Raw genomic sequence first — 22192 nt, 5'->3', positions numbered from 1 at the left:
CAATTTGTATTCCAGACCATCTCCAGCATCTGGGCTGGTGCTGGCTTCTAGCCAAAATGACAACCTTGTTTCGCTTTCTTCCCTGCCTAACCTGCTTCCTTCATGCCCTTTCTTCTGAGATCCTCCCTTAATAAATCACTTTTTACAAGAATCCAATTTCACGTTCTGCTTCTAAGGAACTCAATTTAACACAAAGGAGATCTCTCGAGTGTGGAAATAGGGAAAATAATAAAAAGAATTTCACGTGGAGGATCAAAATGAAAGCCAAAATATTCAAGGACAAATGTTTTTTCATTGTCCTTTAAATTACTTTGGTTTGTTGTCAGTTTATCTCATGTAAAATACACTAATATTTAACTTGTAAATTTGCCATGAGGATTAAAGAAACAGTATTATAAGAGAGGCACCTGCGATAATTTCCATCACATGTAGGCATTCAATGAAGCATTGCTTGTATTGCTAATACTACTAGTATCCTTTTAAATAGTTCAAAAATAAAACAAGCTTGCTGGTGACCAATAAAATCAGGAAAGCTGGAGCTGCATTGCTGAAAGGCTTGCTGAGAGTGGGTCTGCCCTGCTCTGCATGCAGAGAGCTTTTCTAACACTATTCTCCTCAGATGTGAAATGAGTTCCAGCTCACTAACTGTGGAGCCCCTGAGGTGACTGGCATCCCAGGCGAAGAGTAAAGGAAAGAGCTGTGGGAATGACTGCTGTGGCTCTGTAGTCATTGTGTTTTATACTTTATTTTGCTTTTGATGTAATGGAGCAAGCAGCAGAGAAAAATAAAGCCAAGTGCGCTGTGGTGGGAAGTTTCTTTCTGTTTTAGACTGCCCAGCTTGGGTGAACTATGGTGCACATCTTTTTAGAATTGGACAGCATCTTACTATACAGAGAATAGATGACTACTAGAGATAATGATAGGTAAAATAGATAAATACTATACTAACACTTTTACTGCTGTTAATGAAAAACTGTTCACCAGCCCTATTGTCTTTTGAGGTATCCAAAGTTGTCGTGCTAGAATAATTAAACCCAAAAGGTGAAAAGCTGTGGACCTGAGAAAATACGGATTTAAAAAAAATAGAAAGATTAAAATGCTCAAGGACAGGCAGAAAAAATGTACACAGTTCATGAAATAAGATTACTATAAAATGCTTTTGTCATTCAGAAGCATGACCCAATGTAAGCCAAATTACATACAACAAACATTAATATCATAGCAAAATTCCTGAATAATGGTGTGGCAGGCACTGTTGCTTGTTTGTTCATCAGCTATTTCCAACCCCATCCTCCCATGCTATCTTCTACCTAAGAGGCAATGCCAGATACACTCCTGCCCTCTTACGATGACAAGGAACGATCGCATGAAACGTAAGAGACTAAATGTAACAGAATGCATCGGTAATTTTCTGGAATTTTCTTTTCCTTTCTGATAAAAGAGGCATGCCTATAAGGAATGTTTTCTTTTGCCACATTCCCTTTCAGTTTTGACTCTGGTCTGGCTGTAAGCTATGGCATCCATTTTGAATCCATGAGAGGACATCAACCAACAAGCCAAGAATGACCAGGCAGAACAACAGGAAACGTCTGGGTCCTTTATCATATATAAAGACATGAAAAAAACTCAGCAACAGCCTCTTTTGAATGTCTTAAATGATGTAACAAATGTCTGCACAATTTCAGCCATGTCTAGCAGTCCACCATGTGGCTCATAGCAGAAGACATTCCATAGAGATACAAATAATTCCTTGCATTGGCATGGAAAGGTATTAAAAATCAATCCAGGCTATTACTAGAGAAGAGATTGATTCTGTCTCTACCCAGAAGGCGCAAGCAAGGCTTTCAGGATGACAGGTGTTACCAAGGAATACTCAGACACAAGGCATGTGGGTGGCTGGCTGAGTTCACAGGTACAGAGCCAACTGCAGCAGAGCCAGGCTGGGAAACATTTGGCCAAATAGACACGGAAGTTAATATTAGGGAACCCAAGGCAAAGGCCTAGGTAGGGGCCAAAGCCAAGACAGGATCTCCAAGAGAGGAATTGGCCGCAAGACAACAGGTTTCTGTGGCAGGGGTGGAGCCAAGTTTGGAGGCAGCCGCTAAGATTTTTCAAAGTGAAGTGATTTCTGCCAAAAAATCTTGTGGTACCAAGATGCCTTTTACAGAGTGGCCCAGGACTTCCCACACAGCCTTAATTTAAAAAATGTTATCTGAAAGGAACAGAATCTCTATAAAATTTATAGAATTGGGTCAGATGTCCCACCTCTGTTCCTTAATAAACTCTTGAGTTCCTGCCATATGTTACAGTAACTATGTGTTTTGTGTATCTCATAAGAAAGAATTAGATTCTCTGAAGACCGATATCATGATTTATTCATCTTTGCACCTTCAATGACTAGCAGAATACTTACTAGTACTTGATTCACAATTTGTTTGAAGAAGGATAATAAAAATGATAGTATTTATTGGGTACTTATAAGGTACCAGGCATCGAGAAACATGCTTTATACACAATAACTCATTCATTTCATAGAAATAGTCACAACTGTTATCCCCATTTGACCAATAAAGAAACTAAGATTTATAGAAGATAAGTACATTTTCCCACATTAAACAACTAGGAAAAGTTAGACTGCATCTGAAACCAGGTCATCTCCCTCCAGAGAATAGTGCTCTTATGTCTAAATGGAGAGAAAACGAGCACAGTAATTATTTAAGACACTACTGGGGAATAAGGTATTTTTCTCTTCTTTCTCTCATAAAGAAAAGGGGGCCTTTGATTTCTAGAACTTAGGTCTCCTCCTTCTCCTAAGAATAATTGATAGAAGAATGTTTTCCAGAGTCCAGACATAAAGGCAATGAAGGTAAGTAGTCCCAAGGGTTGGAAGGAGCAAAAGTTGGGCATCTTATGTGAAGGGCTTTGGGCACTGCCTGCAGCATCAGTGTAGCACATGGACTGAAGGAGTAGCAATGAAGATGGACATCAGAATCCATGGACCAAACTCATCTCTAGACATTCTGGCCCCTTGTGAACCCATATATCCTGCTGATCACAATGTGTGGGGAAAGAATCCTGAATGATGACTATTACAGAACTCCCTGTCCATTCCTACATGGAGCATCCAAGAGCCACTTTTAATCTGCTTTAGAAACATCAAGGTGAATGATGTTCCCTGAAGTAGTTGGTTGTGTGTCACATTTAAACCTCCAGCAGAAAGGAGGTAAGGAGAGAGGAAAAGGCTCTTATGCAGGATGGGTAGGCAGCTACTTAATTTCCAACACAGGCTTTGGGTCTGTTTCAGTTCTCATAAGCTCTCACCACCAAGGCATTTTGGGAGGGGCAAGTATAATTTCATCTCCAGAAATTCTTCATGGAAATATAAAAAATATTCCCTGAAAAATAATCAGCTTGTATTTGAGTAGCTGAAGCAGGAAACATTGGCCTTGGAAAATGCTGAAGCAAGCGCAAATTTAGGGGAAAAAAAGAAAAATGGGAAGGGGCATATATAAATGTATGAAAAGGGAAATTCCATAATTAGAGGAAGAGCCTTGAAAGCTGTGATTAAGAGTATCTATCCCAGCACTCTGGGAGGCCAAGGCGGGCAGATCACGAGGTCTGGAGATCAAGACCATCCTGGCTAACACGGTGAAACCCCGTCTCTACTAAAAAATACAAAAAATTAGCCTGGCGTGGTGGTGGGCGCCTGTAGTCCCAGCTACTCGGGAGGCTGAGGCAGGAGAATGGCATGAACCCAGGAGGCAGAGCCTGCAGTGAGCCGAGATCATGCCACTGCACTCCAGCCTGAGTGAGAGACTCCGTCTCAAAAAAAAAAAGAATATCTACAAAGCTGTGGCCCAAATTTTTATTATTTGGTTTTCTGTGTAGTTAGAAAGAGAGGCGGCATCCTTAGTTAGGGTCATTGGTTTATTTGTGTTATCTTTGTAGTAGATTTTCTAATATTATTTTAAATAAAACATGTGTATAACTATATTATAAAACCAGCTGTTTAAAGCACCAGGCACTGAGAGAGGCAGATCTTCAGCCTTTGGGCTCCGTTTGTAGCCTCTGGGTTTCACATGAAGCCTCCTGAGTTCTAGAAGCCCAGTGCTGGATTATTGATTCAATTGATTCAATAATGTTTATACTCTGACAACAAGCTACACGCTTCTCTGAGATCACAGTTATTTCCCTCAGCCCACAGGAATTAAGATGACCCCTTGGGGACAAATGACTCCTTTTCTGAGAAAAGTTTCTGGCACTACAAGAATAATGTATTAGAATCACTCTTCATTTGTCTTCAACTTTTATTTTAAGTTCAGGGATACATGTGCAGGATGTGCAGGTTTGCTGCATAGGTAAATATGTGCCATGGTGGTTTGCTGCACAGATCATCCCATCACCTAGGTGTTAAACCCAGCATCTATTAGCTATTCTTCCTGATGCTCTGCCTCCCACCACCCCACCCCTGAAATGCCCCAGTGTGTGTTGTTCCCCCAAAATGTGTTCATGTGTTGTCGTCATTCAGCTCCTCATTCCATTATGAAGGTACATGCACACATATGTTCATTGCAGCACTATTCACAATAGCAAAGACGAGGAATCTATCTAAATGCCCATCAGTGATAGACTGGATAAAGAAAATGTGGTACATGTACACCATGGAATACTATGCAGCCATCAAAATAACTGAGATCATATCCTTTGCAGGGACATGGATGGAGTTGGAAGCCATTATCCTTAGCAAATTAATGCAGTAACAGGGTCACTGTTACAGAAACTGATAAGAGGACACCCTGGAGTCCTCCGAGGCTGATGTGTTCTGCATCACAACCACTCTCGCATCATTTGTCTTTCTCTTCTTTCCATAAAACCACTAGTTTAACTTTACTGATTTATAATATTTACTAAACAAACATTTGTTGCTTCATTAGGGGTGCTTAATTTTCTTTGAATTCATTTCTTTTGACTCACTTTGCATTATTCTATACTGACAATTTGCCATGATCAACACTGTGTTATATTTACTCAATAAGGTATATAATACTAAGATACAACTAGATGCAAGACCAGAGTCCAAAAAGATTTTAAATGCCTGGACTAACATAATAAAATTAAATTATATTGAATGTAGCATCCTATACATAACTACAGAAGGGAAACACACAAAACAGCATTATAATGTTTCCACAGGAAAGGTATCTAAGAAGGCAAGCCCAACAATGCAAACCCATTTCAAGACTTTGATTGTGCCATATTTATTACCATCCTTTCAGCCAAAGGAAGTCACATGGTCAAGACCAAAGCCAAGGGCTGTGGAAATACACTCTACCCCCTGGTGGCCATGGCAAAGGTATGTCAATGTATGATACTACCACAGGGAACTAGGAAAAAATGAAGCCAATGATTTAGTCTACAACAAGGCCTCAGTCTTTTCATGTACAAAATAAGCTTAACACCAAGTATACAAGGCAGAATAATAGCTACCCATGTCCTAATCTCCACAATCTATGAATATATTTCTTTACACAGCAAAAGGCACTTTGCAGACATGATTGCATTAAGCATCTTGAGATAGGAAGATTATTCCAGACTGTTTGGATGGGCCCAACATAATCATGAAGATCTTTATATGGGAAAAAGGAGGGCAATAGAGTTAGAGAAGATGTAATAGTGGAAGCAGAAGTCAGAAGGATGCAGGGCCACAAACCAAGGAATGTGGACAGTCTTTGGAAGCTGAGAAATGCAAGAAATGAATTCTGCCCTAAAGCCTCCAGAGAGGAAGCAGCACTGCCAAAACTTTGATTTTGGTCCCATTAAAATCATTTCAGGCTTCTGACCTCCATAACTGTGAAGAGAGAGATTTGCGCTGATTTAAGGCTCTAAGTTTGTAGTGATTTGATTTGTTTCAGCAGCAATAGGAAACTAATCGGATGAGTAGTAATTGTTGTTCAGTCTCTTCTGAATATGGATACCGCAGGCTTTATTTTTCACATAACCAGCATGATTAATGTGGATGCCAAAGACCGTGTTCTTGATTTCTGGGAAAAATCATGAGTCTTGGGTCCTTAAAAAGGGGATATTTACTTGGGACAGTTTAGAAGCAACAGAACCTTGGGAAACTGGAGGGCATCCCTTCTGCTAGATGCTCCACAAGCATTGTGCATTTGACAGCTGTCAAAGGAAGGTACTCATGAGAGGGCATGTGAACCTGGCTCTTCACCAAAGGTGATACGCGAATAAGAACAGTTGCCCTGTGGCATGGATTAGTTCTGGGACCCTCATGAGCAGAGTTACCCAGTAGCCTCTCCCTGCTGACCCTGCTCTAGACCCTCCCCTCAATCTGTAGACCCCCCACAAGTTCCTGAGGTCACAGACCACCCAGCTCTTGTCCCCTTTTTAACTAAGATGACCCTCGTTAGTCTCCATTCATTTGGTACTCTAAGTTTCCCTATTCTCTTTCCACTGACCCGTAATAACACAATTCCCCAGAGCCTTCTCATCTGACAAAATCTCTCTCTAACAAATCAACACCTTGGTTTTCACTACTCTACCCTCTTTTGGGCTAGTCAAGCTTATACAGAGTTTTCATATAAAAGGGATCTTAAATTTCATATAATTAATTACATAAAAGATACAAAAAAGAAGCAACTGATTATTTCATAGCCTAATTTTGTTATTTAAGAATCAAAAAAAAAAGGAATACTCCTATTATTTACTTTATTTGCTATGTAAAAGGGTCTATTACTTCACTCCTGATGCAATGTTTTAAGGCATAATTTATCAGCAATTAAATGAGATAATTAATTATTAGAAAAATAAAATTGAGCAAAGAGATCTCAAATCTTTGTTGAGTAGATTTGTGCACATAAATACAATGCTCTTAACTGAAAATTTCTGCATGACATCTTATTCTGTTTATAATTTTGTAAATCCCTTTCAGGCAATAATTATTGAAGGATTGATATATTTATGTGCTGTGTCAATGTATAGACTATTAAATGTTTATATTACTTTTATACAAAATTTAAAATACTGGGTTTCAGAGAAAATATCAGCATGAGCAATATCTGCAAGCATGAGCAAGCCAGCAAAAGAATGTTTGCCTTGCTCAGCTGTTAAATTGCATTTTTAAGTTTTAGAAACATTAGGTGCTAATTCCTTAATTATGTGGTAATCATGGGCCACCCATAAGCATTCATTAAGCAGTTTCAAGTCATATTGTGGAATCTGTGACTTTGCTCAGCAGGTTGTTCTAAAGCCAGAATTCAGACAGATTCATAGGATTAAGCTCAGGCAATTACCAAAGTTCCACAAATTAAAATGTCATGATACAAAGATTCTGATGAACCAGGAAAAAATGTGATTTTCCAACTTAGATATTAATTGAACTAACTTTAGAAGGAAAGTTTTAACATGATGAGTATAACTTGGGTAAGTCAGTGCTCATGGTCAGAGTCACTGTTATTCACCTCTAGAGATTTGTAGGATCAAGATAAAAGTCATTATACAGATGAGCCTTCAGTTATTGTCCTTGAGACAGAACTCAACTAGAAAGAAAGCAAGAGCAAGCTAAAGAAAAAGATCCAAAATAAAATGATGGTCTAATAAGAGAAGGACTAAAAGGAGAAAAATATAAGCATTGGCCTGAAGAATGCATAGAGGCTGGTAAACCAACAAGAAAGCAGAAAGAGAGAATCTTCTGAGGATGAAAACAAAATCTTTTGTATCTGAGTTCCTCCAGGAATTGCTTTACACAATCATTCACAACACACTGCTGGATAGTCCATGAAGGCAGGAATTGGGTTTTAGTCCTCACATTATCTAACATATTTTTTGTCTCATGGTAGATATGCAGTAAATAGTTATTAATGAATGATTGAAAATGATCAAAAGAAAGAATGGAATGAAGCAAGCCAGCAACACTTTGCCATGCAAACTCTAGTCCTGTCCATTATGGGAAATCTCCAAACCCAAAAGAGATGGAGAAGAGGAAAATAACCACTAAGAGGGTTAATTCATTAACTCAAGGAAGAAAATTTATTGAGGTCCTACTCAGTATGTGTGCTAATACCATAAGCAAGAGCCAAGGATGGTATGTGCAAGGTGGTCACAGGACTCTAAGTTCTATCAGTTTACAATTCTTTAATTGTACATAAATATCAGTAGTACCAACTCATCTTTGCTGCTTTTTCTTTCCTGCTTTTTACATAAGTCACTTAATCTCTTAGTGTAGTTTCTCACATCATTTGGAATTGTATCAAAAATCCTAGAGCTTCTTTACCTACCTCTTAATATCTAAAAAGATAATATTTCCATTAATACATGATAGTCTTGACAGAACACTACATAAGAATTTCTCGGGATGCGTGACATTTTAAATCCTATAAATTAATGTTTCTGTCAGAGAAGATGCTCAGATCATAATTAATTGATAATTAATTGATTAATAGTAATATACCTCACAGGGTTGTTGTAAGGAATAAATATCAATGCACATAAATAATGTCAACAGTGTCTAATGTTCAATAAGTACTTAATGCTAATTATTTTCCCAGAGTGGTCCAAATGAACCACTGGGACTAAGGAGTCATCATGAATATCACCTTGTTTTTACTGAACTATTATTCTATTATCAGAGTTTGATTCAGTGAACCAGAGATGGATAATAAATACTGCTAGAAAGGTATTTTAATACTACCCATCCTGAGATAGTGAACCACTGTAAGCACCAATATACTTGAGGTAAACAAGTCATCCTCTTTCAGTGTCAATCCTTGCAACCTCATGACACATCAAACGATGTTATAGAAATGATATAAACCTTTTAAAAATACAATTCAAAGCTGAATTGAAGCTATTTAACTCTGCAGAAAAAAAAAAAACCTTTTCTGGATGAAGATCAAATGTTCAATAAATGATAAACTGTAAAACCTGCTAACCAAATGTTGAAATTTCAAAAGGCCACATTATATAACAGGATATGTTTAGTCTTATTACATCATATATTTAGTCTTCATGTTTGTTATCATGACATTTCAAAACATAAAGTTGGGAGTTTATGCATATAGTATAACACTTTTGAAAACTGTGAAAGCCAAAACAGCAAAGGGCAGAGTTCTTGCATTACTAGCTTTGGGCCAGAGACTGGATTTCTCTGACACTTAGTTATCTAAAAACAGACATCATAATAATAATAATAGTAATAACTTTTCTGTTCACTTTACAAACTTCTGGGCACAATTAATTAAAATAATATATGTGAAATTCCTGTGTAAAATGTAAAATAACATTTTATTCCTCATTACTGAAAAATTTTAGAAAAATTATTTACTTTCTTTAAAAATTAGCCATTGTTACTTCATGCTAAAGAAATTACAAAATCACCGTATAGCTCATACCTCTCAGTACCCAGTTGACATCATTAAATTTGAGATATACTTTGTTCTTAGCAGCAAAATATTTCCAAAATCTCTCAGAATGAGTCCTTAGGTTTTTCCACAAACATACTGGTTTTTCCACAAACATACTATTTTTATTTCATTTGTCTTGAAATATTAGAATGCTTATAAATACAATCACACTAACCGGAAATATGCATGTACATACATAGACAGAGGTTATATGTTTAATTTGAGTTCTTAGAAAGGAAATGCCAAATTATAGTATGTGTTGTAATTATTTTCCTTCTTTGCACCTATTTATCTCTAATACAGTAATTTTAAACTTGGAGAAGGAAAGGGAATTAAAATTATGGAAATTACAGTACAATATTCTAACAGAGTTTACTCACACAGTTTGAGGATAAGGTCAAGAAAAAAATCGCTGTCTGAAAGGTAATCTCCTAAGAATAAATTAGCAAAAATAAGCAGCCTTAATTATCTGCATCATTGACCCACTCTAAGAGAATTTGGAAATATTTTGCTGCTAACAGCAAAGTATATCTCAAATCCAATCATGTCAACTGTGTACTGAGAGGTATGAGCTATATGGTGATTTTGTAATTTGCTTAGCATGAAGAAACAATGGCTAATTTTTAAAGAAAGTAAATATATTTTTTAAAATTTTCCAGTAATGAGGAATAAACTTATGTATCTAGATAGAGATATTCTAAGGCAGAATTTCTTAAAGAGTACTAAAAAGAGACCAACTACATCAGAGTGTATTGGTAAGATTTCTGGACCTGTTCTCAAATTAACTGATAAATTTGAATATTCATGGGAAAGATGGCTGTCGGGATAACCTTTATTCATCTTTGGCTCAGAAAAATCTTTCTGATAATCTAACCTGATCAAAAGAATGAATAACAAGTCATTGCATATCTCATTCATTTTCTTTATTAAATATTGAAGAGATAAGGAACATTAATAGTTTTATTTACCCTCAGGAACTGGATGAATTTCCCTTTAATACTCTAGGTCAATGATTCTCAAACCTTAGTGCATATAAGAATAACCTAAAGAACTTCTAGTAAACACCTATTTCCAGGCCACAGTCATGGCTAGAGTCTAGGTTTTCAGGTTTCCAAATTGGCCTCTCTCGAGCTCCATATTCTTGTTATCTCTGGAGAGTTGGCAAATTCAACCACCTGGAGCTGAAGTGCCGTAATCTAGAACAGCTAGAGACATTTTGCTTCACCGTTAACCACTCTCTACAAAGCCCACCTGAGCAGCCAGGTGGCCTTCTGCTTTTTGCCTCCTGGTTCATCACTACCTTTAACAACCTTGATTAATATTGCACATCATCGAATACCCAGGATTATATAAGGTAAACTAATTGACCAATAAAATGGAAATTCATTCTGATATTCCTTTAATGACAACTTTCTAAGTAAGTGCTGCTATGAAGTGAAAATATTTTAAGGCAAAAAAATGCAATGACTTTTTTCTGTGCAGTTGAAATTTTTGCAGGACATATACCAATGTTTTATGAGACAGGGATAAAAGAGTGGGAAGCTAATACAGAAGAGGCAAGTGATTGACAGGGTCCTTGAAAGATTTTATTTATATTTAGGGTTGTCTTTCATGTTTAAGGTTAAGTGCTTTAAGGTTTTAAAACTTAAAACAAAAATAAAAGCCTCACTGTTTCTTCAATCACAGTTCCTTTCTTCAATAAGATTGGCTGTGCATAGAAACCTTAATCAAATATCCAAGATACCAACTGCTCACTTTTTCCTCCCTGAGAGAGATTACTAAGTTACATCCAGTCAAGTTTACTGCTTACTTTGCAAGGGATATGGAAAATATATGGGGGAAAAGTCATATCTGGTAGAGGGTATAGGAATAACTGAATAATAACTTCTGCTTCTAGCCCCGGGGGCTTCTCTGTGGGATGCCTATGGGAACATACACTATCATCCTAAGACATATGCCTAAGATGTACATTACCCCAAATGACATACACATCCCTTAAAAAGTGTGGCAAGCATCCAAATCAGATCTCTACATAATGTTGAGTAGGGTCTATTGCACAACTTTAAGGAGTGCCATTCATGCAGACAATGGGGAATGGAGCTCCTCGGGCAATAATGCAACTGGCAGCCCTGATCCAAGTGTAGCCACTCCTTTAACTTATGTTTTGTCCTGGAGATACCAGAGAACATTCACACAATGAAGATGCTGCTGATGACAATGAAACTAAAGATAATGACCAAAATTTGTGAATACCTACAATAGGCTGATGACTTTGCCAACATTACAAAGGACCAGATTGGTGGGCAGTTGGGAGGGACAGATCTGATTAAGTACCAAAGACCTTGAAGGACCTCTGCTAATAATCTTTATTGCTCTTCATTGCTCTAAAACAGGGAATACGTGGAATGGGGCTAAATTATTAGAAAAAGGTAGTTTTATTGCTTTTTTCTCAAAATGGGGCTATGGAACTATGCAGAGAAAAATATGCAAGTAAATATTGTAAACGAATCTAGTGTTAAAATTTTGATTTTGGAATTTCTTCTATTTCTTTTTTGTGAGTTTAAAGCACTGTCAGCGTAAGCAAATAGGGAGAAGAAAGTTTTTCTCTTGTAGGTTTTAAAGACTTAAGATATTTACTCATAAACAATAAATTTGGGGGGAGATTTGAATAAACAGATGCAAATCAAAGTACTAAAACTTTTAGTTTTGTAAACAACCCTCCAAATCCTAAGGCAATTCAAATAATGACAAACTAGTTAATCATAATGAATGCAAACATTTTAAAACTTAATTGTTGCAAAAAATCTTGGTCTACTCCTTAGCAATAATAATTTCTGCATTTGGTGAAACTCAGTGGCCACTAAGATTATCATAACCTAATAATCACATCTCTAGAAACTGAAACAAGATTGTTTCCAACCTAGTAGAACACAACATCAGTTTCTGATTTTCAGTCTCCAACCTCACCCCAATATGTAAAATTCTTTACCAGTAAGTGCCATATATTAAAAAGAACCTTTGCTGTCAACCGTTTTTATCCTTTAACAAAAACTAATTTTTTAAATCCTCCTGATGTGGTATTTTCAAATACTTTCTTTGAAATAAAAAATATTTAAGTACTTTCATTGAAATCCTCTCTCTTCACCACTCATACATTCTAATATAATATAGGGACATTGAATCATCACAGGAGATCATTTTATTTAAAAATTGAGAATATAAAAAGGAATTACAATGAAAAATATTGGCTACCTTAACGATAGCAATCATGAATTCCATTCCTGACATAATGATATCTGTTTTTAACAGAAAAACAAATCACTTTACCAATGCTTTCAAAAACTTGTTAACGTTAGATCATTGTCAAAAGCCCCAATACCTGAATAATATATTTCTATATTACTCTACAGAATCTATCACATTTCAAGTGATAAATGTTAAAAATTATTATATAAAATCTGGATCTCAGTCCGTACATTTATAGAGGAGTAATTTTTTTCAAGCATTATCCTAGAATTTTTATGGGCAACTTAATAGAGAAACTGATATTGAAGGAAGGCTGCGACCTCCTCAGGAATGGGAGGAAGTCAAAGTTATTCTTTATTGCTGCACAACATTCCAGTTGAACCCAATCTCACTGAATGCATGCACTCAACCTTTTCTGGTGTAAATATCTACACGAGTAATGGTAAATGCTACACTGGTATTTCAAGGATAATAAACCAGAAGTTAACCTTTAATCTTTGCTCAAATGCTTTGAACAGCATCATTTTTTCTTTTTCCTTAGCAAAGAAGTAGACATGTTATATTAGTCATCACACACTGGAAGGAAAAAAAGACCACTTACGTGTTAGAAATTTGGCTTTGAGAACTCAGTGTATTTTCCCAAGCACAATGACCCTGTTTTTAACTGATAGCTATTAGGACAGTATCTTAGGTGGAGGAGTGTCTCATGAAGCATGTAGGAGTTGCAAATAAGAGAGGCTTGCTTTAACTGGAGAACTGAGAGGTGTTCAGATGGTAAGTTAGGAACAAAGAGCAGGAGAAGGAAACAGCAATGACTTACCTGTAATACTTTGGTCAAATTGTTAAATAGAGCCTGGCCAGCACTCACTTTGTATTTGACACCTCTGACTGTGCCATTTTTGCTTAAAATGTTGACTCTTCTTGTACCAAAACCCTTCTCACTGGCAGCCCTTGCTAACACCAGCAAGCTATCCTGGTCATTCTCATTCTCATCACCTTCTGATTCTATGTGGCCATTCTGCTGTCCATCAGAATCACTTAGTCCATCTATCCCACAGATACTGGCACATTCAGAATCCAGAGACCCTGATGGTTGCCCATCTTCATACACTTCCTTCAGAACTCGCCCACTGTGAGAGGACGCGATCCGAAACCGGACTTTCCGTGGCTTGTCACTTTCTGGCTTCATCTCCCTTTTCAGCATGGTCACCTCCACCCATATGAACAGTTTATAGCATTCTGGATCTGTTGTTACTGCACTAGTCCACTTGCCAGATAGCAATATCAGAGCCAATTCTAGTGATGGCAGCACTCCTGTGAAACTAACATCGAAAGGAAAGAAGATTCCCAAGGACTTACAGTGTGTCTCTGCTATTAATAATGAATGTGTGGGTGTGTGCTATGGTTACCTTTAAACTAAAACCTGCAAAATGATCCCAGCCTTTAAATATTAAATAGCCATGGTGGACTCTTTAACAGGACAAGTGCAAGAAAGTGGCATGCAGCGAATCCGAAAATATGTATGGGGCAAGAAAATGAAAAGCTTGAACTTTGAAGCCAATGGTGGGCATTGAAAAGGACCTGAGTGGTAGACATGTCTCTACTATTCATTGTCCAAACCAGAGGTTAGAGGCAAAATGTGGAACCAAGTTTGTAGGATAAGAGAAGTCATAGTTTTCTCACAGGACTTATTTCTTATTTCACTCACACTGAGTGATCTTTCAAAAGGGCAGTGAACACACTGCATGCCTGCATAGAGCTATCAATATTAGTTCTTATTAAATCATCAATTAGATTTCATCTACATTGCATAAGATGAATGTCCAACTTACATCTATCTTTACCAAGCTAAAGAATAGCTTGGTAACAAAAATGCTATTTTTTAGCTTTTTTGAAAATAGAGAATTTTTGCTTTGTTGCTTTCCCCCTTCTGCTAGTAGAAAACGTTGTTCTCTTTAACAGAGAAAAGGTTTCAGAAAGAAAACATATGCAACAGTGAGGGAAGAATGGAAAAACCCTCCAGGCTAGCCAGATCAGCCAAAGCAATCCAGGTAATCAGCATTGATAAATATTATATCCAAATCACCCATGCATAGAGAAAGTTCCTCCTCATGCTGTGCCCAGTGTATTTTCTATCACTTTGGCGAGCACCTAAGGAACCCATTACAGTATATAAGCACCTAAGGAACCTGTTACAATACATATACGGTATATATGGTATATATATTGAAATGTACACTATAGTGAGTGCCCCAAGCTGTCTGCACCTCCTGAGGGAGGAAAGCAGCTTGCCTGCGCAAAGTACCACATGTTTTTAATTTTTATAGTTTTGGTCTCATTATGAACTTAATTTACATTTATTTTAGAAAATTCAGAAAATAATAGCATGAAGTTGAAAATAAAATCACGAAAAATCTCACTAGAGATGTTAATAATTTGTGTATTTTCTTCCAGTGTATATGGCAGAGATGCTCCATGGCTCACAAAACCAGATTGCCCAGACTCTTGAATTTAAGGGAAAAGGGAACAAGTGCCTAGCTTTTGACGATGGTTGTGAGCAAAAGTGATGCATCATTTATGCACCAAGGCAATTGAGACAGAGCCTGCCCTGTCTATGCTATTTTTCTTCCTGCCTCAACTGCTAGTTGCATGGCCCCAGAGCAATCTGGAAGCACTATACTGAGCTTGTCAGAGTTACAGAGAAATTAACAACCACAACCACCCTGCATTAGATGATGTCATGGGAAAAAATAAGCCTTTATTGTGTTAAGCAACGAAGATTGAAATTTAAGTGTTGTTTGTTAGAGCAGATATCGTTACTGAATCTGATTAATATGCTCTCATATATAAAAGCATATTGCATTTATTTAGTATCTTGGTTTTTTTCAGTCAACCTTATAACATGAATCATTTCCCATACTATTATTTCTGAAAAACATAAATTTAATGTGTGTATTAAAAAACCTCCGGATAGCCATGTTGTATTTTACTTTATTCTTTCTGGATTGCTAGATGTTCATTATTTAAAATGCATAGTAAAATAATGCTATAATTAATATTCTTGCTTAAAAATCAGTGTGCATATATCCGGTTGTTTAGCATAAATTTATTTGGGTAAAATTAAGGAGGCAAGAATTTTTACAAATTTAAAGCTCAATAAAAATTGTCGTTTGCTTTTAAGACAAATTGTATAACTTACACTTCTACTAGTATATGAGTGCTTGTTTTACTGCACTTTTGCCAGTGCCAACACTGAATACAGGCATACCTCAAAGATATTGTGAGTTTAGTTCCAGACTGCTGCAATAAAGCAAATATTACAATAAACAGTCACATGAATTTTTTGTTTCCCATTGCATATAAAAGTTACATTTACACTATACTATAGTCTATTAAATGTGCAGTACTGTTATGTCTTTATAAAATGCACATATTTTAATTTAAAAATATTTTATTGCCAAAAAATGCTATCTCCTCAGCCTTCAGAAAGTCATAATCTTTTTGTTTAAAAGGGGTCTTCCCTCAATGTTAATGGCTGCTGACAGATCAGGGTGGTAGTTGCTGAAGGTTGGAGTGGCTGTGGCAATTTCTTAAAATAAGACAACAACAATCTTTCACAAAAGATTTCTCTGTTGTATGCAATGCTGTTTGATAGCATTTGATCCACAGTAGATCTTCTTTCCAAATTGGAGTTGATCCTCTTAAACCCTGCCGCTGCTTTATCAACCAAGGTTTTGTAATATTCTAAATTGTTTGTTTCCATTTTAACAATGTTCACAGCATCTTCACCAGGAGTAGATTTCATCTCAAGAAACCACTTTGCTGGTGCACAGGAAGCAACTTCTTATCATTCAAGTATTATCATGAGATTGCAGCAATTCAGTCTCATCTTCAGGCTTCACTTGTAATTCTATTTCTCTTGTATTTCCACCACATGGAAGTAACTTCCTCCACTGAAGTCTTGAACCCCTTGAGTTATCCAGGAGGGTTGAAACGACTTCCAAACTCCTGTTAATGTTGATATTTTGACCTCCTTCTATAAATCACAAATGTTCATAAAGGCATCCAGAATGGCAAATCCTTTCCAAAAGGTTTTTAATTTACTTTGCCCAAAGCCACCAGAAGAATCACTATCTATGGCAGCTATAGCTTTACAAAATGTACTTCTACAATAATAAGACTTGAAAGCTCAAATTACGCTAGGCTCAGTGGCTCACACCTCTAATCCCAGCATTTTGGAATTCCGAGGCATGCAGATTGCTTGAGCTCAGGAGATAGAGACCAGCCTGAGTAACATGGCAAAACCCCAAAATCCCCTCTTTACAAAACAAGACCAAAACAATTAGCCAGACATGGTAGCTCATGCCTGTAGTTCTTGGGAACTGAGGCAGGAACTGAGGCAGGAGGATCTTGGGAACTAAGGAACTGAGAACTGGGAACTGAGGCAGGAGGATCACTTGAGCCCAGACAGTCAAGGCTGTGGTGAGCCAAGATCACATCACTGCATTCTAGTCTGGGTGACAAAATGAGACCCTGTCTCCCCAAAAAAAAAAGGAGAAAGTTCAAATTATTTCTTGGTTCATGAGCTGCAGAACAGATGTTGTGTTAGGAGGCATGAAGAGATTAATATCCTTGTGTATCTCCATCAGCAGTCTTGGTTGACCAGGTTCATTGTAAATTAGTAGTAATATTTTTAAAGAAATCTTTTTTTTCTGAGAAGTAGGTTCCAACAGTGGACTTAAAATATTTAGTAAACTATATGCTGTAAACAGATGTGCTGTCATCCAGGCTTTGTTGTTCCATTTATAAAGCATAGGCAGGGTAGAATTCGTGTAATTCTTAAGGATCCTATGATTTTCCAAATAATAAATGAGCATTGGCTTCAAGTTAAAGTCATTAGATTCTAACCAGAGAGTCAGCCTGTCCTGTGAAGCTTTGAAAGAACTTCTCCTCTCCAGCTATGAAAGTTTTAGATGGTATTGTATTCCAATAAATGGCTGTTTTATTCACATTGAAAATCGCTGGACCGTGTAGCCATTTTCATCAATTACCTTAACTAGATCTTCTGGATAACTTGCTGCAGCTTTCACATTAGCACTTGCTGCTTCACCTTGCACTTTTATGTTATGGAGATAGCTTTTTAAGCCTGCAAACTAACCCACTAACCCTCTGCTGGCTTCAAACTTTTCTTCTACAGCTTGCTCACCTCTCTCAGCCTTCATAGAAATGAAGAGGGTTAGGGCCTTGCTCTGGATTAGGCTTTGGTTTAAGGGAATGTTGTGGTTGGTTTGATCTTCTATCCAAACCACTCAAACTTTCTTCATATCAGCAATTAGGTTGTTTTGCTTCCTTATCATTCACATGTTCACTAGAGTAGCACTTTTAATTTCCTGAAGGAAATTTTCATTTGCATTCTCAATTTGGCTGTTTGGTGCAAGAGGCCACACTTCAGCCTATCTCATCTTTCATCCTGTCTTCTTCACTAAGCCTAATCATTTCTAGTTTTGAATTTAAAATGAGATACATGTGACTCTTCATTTCACTTGAACAGTTAGAGGCCACTGTAGGGTTTTTAGTTAGCCTAATTTCAATATTTTTGGGTCTCAAAGAATAGCGAGACCTGAGGAGAGGGAAAAAGACTTGGGAATTGCTGGTCAGTGGAGCAGTGAGAACACACATAATATTTATCATTAAGTTTGTTATCATATGGGTGCACTTCGTGCTGGCCCAAAACAATAATGATATTAACATCAAAGATCACTGAACACAGACCACCATAATGGATATAATAATAATAAAGTTGGAAATATTGAAAGGATTACCAAAATGTGACACAGAGACATGAAGTAAGCACATGCTGTTGAAAAATATGGCACCAATAAACACTGAACACAGGGTTGCCACAAACCTTCAATTTTTAAAAAGTGAAATATATATGAAGCACAACAAAGCCAAGTGCAATAAAAGGAGGTATGCCCACATTGCCAATTTTCAATTCTTTTTATTTTGCCAAATTGAAGAGCAGTATTTCACTGATATTATAGTTTCCCAACTTTGAACACTATTGATGACTTTGATTCTAAATATTTTTTTAAAAAGAACTCACATTGAAGAGAAAGACAGAAAAAAAGGAGAATCTCTCCCTCACAAGTAATCAAATTGGGAAGCAAAATGATAGAGAAATCTATGTAACACAGAGAGAAGGAGAGAGAGAGAGAGAGAGAGAGAGAGAGAGAGAGAGAGAGAAGACAGGTTAATTTTATTACCAAAGGAAAATATAACAAACATATCTAAATGACAGTGTAAGTGGCTTTATCTTAGTAATGTAAGAGTATATAGTCTTTTACAAAGTATGTAACAAGAGAACCTAAGTGAGGAAACACTTACTGGGACAAAGGAAAAATAATGCAATTCTCTTTCCAAATATCCAGATCTTTCAGAATATATAGCAGTGAGTGAGGGGGATGTGGATATTGGCCTAGCAAGGAAAAAAAAATAAAATTCTATGTTTGTCCCAATTTGTTTTCATTCTAAGCTCCTATTTAATCTGCTTCAGTTCCATCTTTCTAGTCTTTTGAGTTGGAAACAGTGTGTTGTATCACGAGCAAGATTTTGGAGTTAAAAACACCTAGGTTCATCTCCCAGCATACCTTAGTGAGAATGTTCTTTTTACCAACCAAATATTCCATTTTCCCAGTAAAATAATGGATACAACAATATACCTCAGAGATTGTGCTTGCAAAGTAACTGGAACATATAATCACTGAATTGTAATCACTCAATTTGCATGTACATATACTATGGCATGTATATATACTGTATAATATGTGTCCTTGGGATAAAAATAACTAATTTTAGCCTGACTATGGTAAGACAAAGGCTTGCCACATGGTCCAAGCTCACAGTCACAGATACAAGGGAATATAGATAAACAATACAAAGAAATCAGAAAAACAATTCAAGATGTGAATGAGAAATTTAATAAAATCATCAATATTTTTTAAAAGAACCAAATGGAAAATCTGGAACTGAAGAACTTACTGAAGAAAAAACAAAATACATTCGAACATTTCATAATAAAATAAATAAAGCAGAAGAAAAAAACCTCAGAACATGAAGACGAGTCTTTTGAAATAATTTATTCAGATAAAAGTAAAGAAAAAAGAATTCAAAAGAATAAACAGTGTCTACATGACTTATGAAAAAACCAAAGAGTGAGCAAATATTGGAATTTTTGGTGTCCCATAATGCAAAGAGAAAATGAAAGAGATAGAAAACCTTCTTAACTAAATAATAGCTAAAAACTTTCCAAGTCTAGCAAGAGATTAAATATCCAAATACAAGAAGCTCAGTTATCCCCAAACAGACACAACTCAAAAAGTCTTCTTCACAGCACATTATAGTCAAACTGTCAAAAGTCAAAGACAATGAGATAATTCTAAAAACAGTGAGAGAAAAGCAACTAAACACTTATAAGCAAACTTCCATCAGACTAACAGCATAAACCTTACAAGCCAGAAAAGAATAGGATGATATACCCAAAGTGCTGAAAGATAAAACACTGCCAGTCAAGGATACTATATATACACCAGAGTTATTCTTCATAACTGAAGGAGAAATAAAGTCTTTCCCTGAGAAGCAAAAACTGGGAATTCATTATCACTAGACCAGTCCTACAAGACAGGGAATTCATTACCACTAGACCAGTCCCACAAGAACTACTTAAGGGAGTCCTACACCTGGAAGCAAAAGGATGAGATCTACTGTTATGTAAGCACACAAATGTATATAACACCCATGGGTAGAACAAATGCATAAATAAAGAAGAAGGACTCAAATGTTAACTATAGAAAGCCACCAAACCACAATTATAAACAATGAGAGAAATAAAAGAACAAAAGATATACTTTTAAAAAGCCTGAATCAATTAATAAAATGACAGGAATAAGTTCTTACATGTCAATAATTACCTCTAGTGTAAATGAATTAAAGTTTCTACTAAAAAGATATAGATCAGCTGAATGGTTAAAAACACATGATCCTACAAGAAACTCATCTCACTTGTAAAGAAACACAGAGACTGAAAGCAAAGCAATGGAAAAACAGATGGCAAGCAAATTGAAATGAAAAGTGAGCAGGAATACCTATACCTATATGAGTTAAAACAGTTTTTATATCTAAAACAGTAAAAAGAAACAAAGATCATTATATAATGATAAAGAGATCAATTCAGTAAGAGGATATAACAATTCTAAACACATGCACCCAACATTGGAGCACCAGGATATATAAAGTTGATATTATTAGTTATAAAGGGAAAGATAGACTCTGATACAATAGTAGTTGGGAACTTCAACACCCTACTCAGCATTAGACAGCTCACCTAGAGAGAAAATTAGCAAAGAACCATTGCATTTAAACTGCACATTAAACAAAATAGACCTGTAGGCATTTACGAAACATTTTATCCAACTGCTACAGAATACACATTTTTCTCATCAGTATATAGAACATTCTCCAGGATAGACTGTGTATTTGAACATAGAACAAGCCTCAAAAAATTTTTAAAAATCAAAATCAAAATAAGTATCTCAGATCATAGTGGAATAAAACTAAAAATAAGAGGATCTTCAGAAACAGTACAAATACATGAAAATTAACAATATGACCATTGGGTCAAGGAAGAAATTAAGACAAATAAAAAAATTTCTTGAAACCAATGAAAATTCAAACACAACATACCAAAACCTATGGGATAAAGCAAAAGCAGTGCTTAGAGATGAATTTATAGTAATAAATGCCTACATCAAAGTATAGAAAGTTTTCAAATGAACAATTTAACAATTAACCTCAAGGAAATAGAAAAGCAAGAACAAACTAACCCAAAATTAGTAGAAGGAAAAAACTAATAAAGATCAGAGTAGAAATAAACAAAATTAAGGCTTAAAATTACAAAGAATCAATGAAACAGAAATCGGTTTTTGTGAAAGATAAATGAAGGCCGAGCACCGTGGCTCATGCCTGTAATCCTAGCATTTTGGGAGGCTGAGATGAGAGGATTCTTGAGCCCAGGAATTCAAAACCAGCCTGGGAAACATAATGAGACCCTGTCTCTACAAAAAATTTAAAAATTAGACAACTATAATGGCATACACCTGTAGTCCTAGCTACTCTGGGGGCTGAGGTGAGAAGATCACTTGAGCCCAGGAGTTCAAGGTTGCAATGAGCTATGATCACACAACTGCACTCCAGCCTGGGTGAGAGCAAGACCCTGTCTCAAAAAAAAAAAAAAAAAAAAAAAAAAAAACAGATAAACAAAATTAATGAAGCACTAGCTAGACTAACCAAAAAAAATGAGAGAAGACCCTAATAAACAAAATCAGAAATGATAAAGGAAACATTACAACTGGTGCCACAGAAATACAAAGACTTTCAGAAACTATCATGAATAAGTATTCACTAACAAACTGGAACACCTAGAGGAAATGTGTACATCTCTGAACACACACAAACTACCAAGATTGAATCAGGAA

General features: G+C 36.3%; 1 protein-coding gene across 2 annotated transcripts in view; it reads right to left on the bottom strand.

Annotated features, from left to right (window-relative positions):
- GRXCR1 (glutaredoxin and cysteine rich domain containing 1) overlaps positions 1-22192 on the bottom strand; it is a 351235-nt gene that overhangs the window by 130626 nt on the left and 198417 nt on the right. The window contains exon 1 of one of the 2 annotated variants that reach the window (XM_024246314.3): positions 13480-14969. The exons of the other annotated variant lie outside the window; for it this stretch is intronic. Within the exon in view, the coding sequence (XP_024102082.1) occupies positions 13480-13863 (384 nt within the window). The 5' untranslated portion in view covers positions 13864-14969. Of the gene's footprint in view, positions 1-13479; positions 14970-22192 lie in introns of those variants that run through there. 2 annotated transcript variants of the gene reach the window in all.

The sequence above is a fragment of the Pongo abelii genome, chromosome 3, assembly GCF_028885655.2.
Source record: "Pongo abelii isolate AG06213 chromosome 3, NHGRI_mPonAbe1-v2.0_pri, whole genome shotgun sequence".
In the NCBI taxonomy this organism is placed as follows: Eukaryota; Metazoa; Chordata; class Mammalia; order Primates; family Hominidae; genus Pongo; species Pongo abelii.
The sequence above is the reverse complement of the archived record's forward strand: the minus strand, read 5'-3'. Positions and strand labels throughout refer to the sequence as shown.